This window comes from Topomyia yanbarensis, chromosome 2 (genome assembly GCF_030247195.1).
Source record: "Topomyia yanbarensis strain Yona2022 chromosome 2, ASM3024719v1, whole genome shotgun sequence".
Classification (NCBI taxonomy): Eukaryota; Metazoa; Arthropoda; class Insecta; order Diptera; family Culicidae; genus Topomyia; species Topomyia yanbarensis.
Genome location: NC_080671.1, coordinates 33164560 through 33167309, shown reverse-complemented (window position 1 = coordinate 33167309; position 2750 = coordinate 33164560). Strand labels below are relative to the sequence as shown.

The following is a 2750-nucleotide window of genomic DNA, read 5'->3' as shown; positions in this document are numbered from 1 at the left end:
TAGCTAGGCCTGCGCCAACCTTGCAGTAACGGGAAGAGAGAGATTTGGGCTAAGCGCTTATTTAAAGGCGGCACTGGCTCGCCTTGTCAGGGCTGCTTTAGAGCATGTGGTATTTAGGCCTAGAACGTGTAGGGCCCACTACCTCGTCCTACCACACCCGCCGTTAGCCCCCGCTACATGGTTCGGGTCGCAAATCACAGCTAGTTTCTATCGCGACTAAGCATTATCCACCACCTATGACCCGCCCGGTTGCTTGCAGCTCAGCTTCCCACATAGCGTTCCTCCACCACCACGGGGTTCGGGACGAGTGACATTTCCTCTACAAATTACAAATCCTTTAAACCAATGTCGGATAGGGACTAAGTACGATTTTATTAAGCTCTCGAGCATCTAGTCTATCGCGTTTCCAGTTGCTTCATTTGGTTTCGTTTGTGTATTTTTTCGTGCTCCAACATAAAGCGCCTTGTGATGAATCCTGCACTGCAATGCACGCATTTGTATGGTTTCTCACCTGAAGTTCAATTGTATTAAAATCAATTATACATTGCGAAGTTTGTGGCAAAACACTTACCCGTGTGAGACAGTTCATGTCTCATGCGGTTCGAAAAATCTGCAAATGATTTGTCACAGTGCCTAAAAATCATTTCCCAAAAGGTTACTGTAATTCCCTATTTAAAAATTCGAATCCTAATCTTACCTACAAGGGTAAGGCCGTTCTCCGGTGTGCGTCCGCATGTGATATAGCATCTTGGCTTTGACACGGAAACGTTTCTCACACATTTCACACTTGAACGGGAGCTGTCCGGGCTCATGAATGATCATGTGCGACTGCATCGCTCGTTTCCGTTTGAAGGACACACCGCAGACGGAACACATAAACGGTTTTTCGTTGGTATGTTTTACCTGATGCCTTTTAAGACCTAAAAATCGATAACTTATTAAAACTGAATCAAAAAAAGATCCAAAACTAACTTTGCTTGTCACCAAATCCCTTGGAACAAATCCCACACTGGAACGGTTTCTCCTTGGTATGACTACGCTCGTGAATCGTCAACGAAGACAAGCTGGGAAACTTTGCCCCACACAGAGTACAAATATTTTTCGAAGGCATGTACTTGAACCTCAGATGCCTTTTCAAGCATTCATCATCTTTAAATCGCTTAAAACAGACAAGACACTCAATTGGTTTCCCTTCGTTGTACGCCAGTGTAGCTTCCACTTTGTTCGCTTTGTGTACGGAGTGAGCATGAGCTTGCAGTTGCTCGTCAGTTTCGAAAAATTCCATGCAACCTAGGGCACAGCACAATCTACCATGCTTTTCCATCAGTTCCTCCAGGGTTGGTGGGTTTTTCTCCGGTTTCAGGGGACACTTTTTGAAATGAGTTCGAGCATGCTGAAGTCGTCGATGCTGATCCAACACTCTAACACCACACTTTCTACACTGATAAACCTTGGTCACCTTTTCCATCCTTCGCCTATGCGCTCGAATAGCAGTGTCCGAAGAGTACCTTCGATTGCAATGTTGGCATGAAAACTTTTTATTTGAATTCTGTTGATTAATCGTATGAGCTTCTTTGGCATGTGTTTTCAATACTTTCATGTCGTCAAACTGGATCAAACATGAGCAGCATAGAAGCTGTTCTTTATCGATATAAACAATTTGATATGTTTCAATTTCTACCTCGTCCGAATGTTCATCGTTGCTTGCCGTATCTTCGATATCAATAGCTAGAATGTCATTTCCTTCCAAATGCTGACCATTTGTCTCATCATGCTCAAAATCGCTATTGTTTACCGATAAAGATGTTGGTTCTTCAACGTATACCTCCGATTTATTGGTTGTTTCACTTCCCGCAGCAGATTCGAAATGGTTATCATTCAATTTTACATCGCTCTCAGCTTCCTGTTTAATTTCGCTTCTGAATAACTTTCGTAGCGATCGATCCGAGTTTCTGGCTTTCCTAATAAATCTAACAATTTGTTTCAGTTCCATCATGCACGCCTTGCAAATGTGTTCGGGAAGACCATCATTTTCAGTGACCTACGAAAACAGCTTGTTAGGTTATTTTAGATGAATTACCGTTAACTTTCCTAAAAAAATGTGAACATAACGCAAATCATTCCGTATGACCCCATGCTCCCCACGGGTTTGTTTACCTTTACAGTGGTGCACTCCAGGATGATGTTAGCGATGAAAACATTCTCAAACTGCGTGAATACCGAAATCACATCGGTGCTGTTTTCCATACAGATCCGGCAAATGTTGGAACTCGATGAGTTTATTTCAGTCATAATCGATATCCGTCACCAAATTACTTATTAAATCAAATTTTAACCGATTACTTCCATGGTCCGCGGACAATCTTGTATGTTGTTGGTGTTCCAAAGACTGACAGCTGACAACGACAGGGAATGTTCAGTTCCATACACACTATTATTAATGATCAACACTGAACCTAAAAATCACGTATAATTCTCGACAAACATATAATTAAGGCCTAAAAGCCAACTGTCAAAATCCAAAGAGAATAGGAAAAGAGACGAATAGTGTGAAGCCAAAAATACCTTATTGAGCAAACCAATCGTGCAATGTAAATAAACATTACTCATGCTTGAGTTGGAGGAGATAAGTATTGTAAATCTATCAAAAAAAAATTTGAATTTACGTCAGAATTTAGTGCAATCGTGATTGTAAGGTGCATTCTAGAGTCTATGTATGAGTAAAAACAAGTTTTAGAATTATTTCATCT

At 41.4% G+C, this 2750-nt stretch overlaps 1 protein-coding gene across 2 annotated transcripts; it reads right to left on the bottom strand.

The window, feature by feature from the left end:
* Window positions 1-360: 360 nt before the first annotated feature.
* On the bottom strand, window positions 361-2376 carry LOC131682326 (zinc finger protein OZF-like). 2 transcript variants are annotated; one of them, XM_058963712.1, is made up of 5 exons: window positions 2158-2376; window positions 973-2041; window positions 698-920; window positions 572-633; window positions 361-511 (listed from the first exon to the last, which is right to left on the bottom strand). In XM_058963712.1, the coding sequence occupies exons 1-5, from the start codon at window positions 2290-2292 to the stop codon at window positions 396-398; spliced, it is 1605 nt and encodes a 534-aa protein (XP_058819695.1). In that variant the 5' UTR covers window positions 2293-2376; the 3' UTR covers window positions 361-395. The 2 variants fall into 2 exon arrangements, with proteins under 2 accessions (XP_058819695.1, XP_058819696.1); XM_058963713.1 differs by having other exon boundaries at window positions 973-2091; window positions 2158-2266.
* Window positions 2377-2750: the final 374 nt, after the last annotated feature.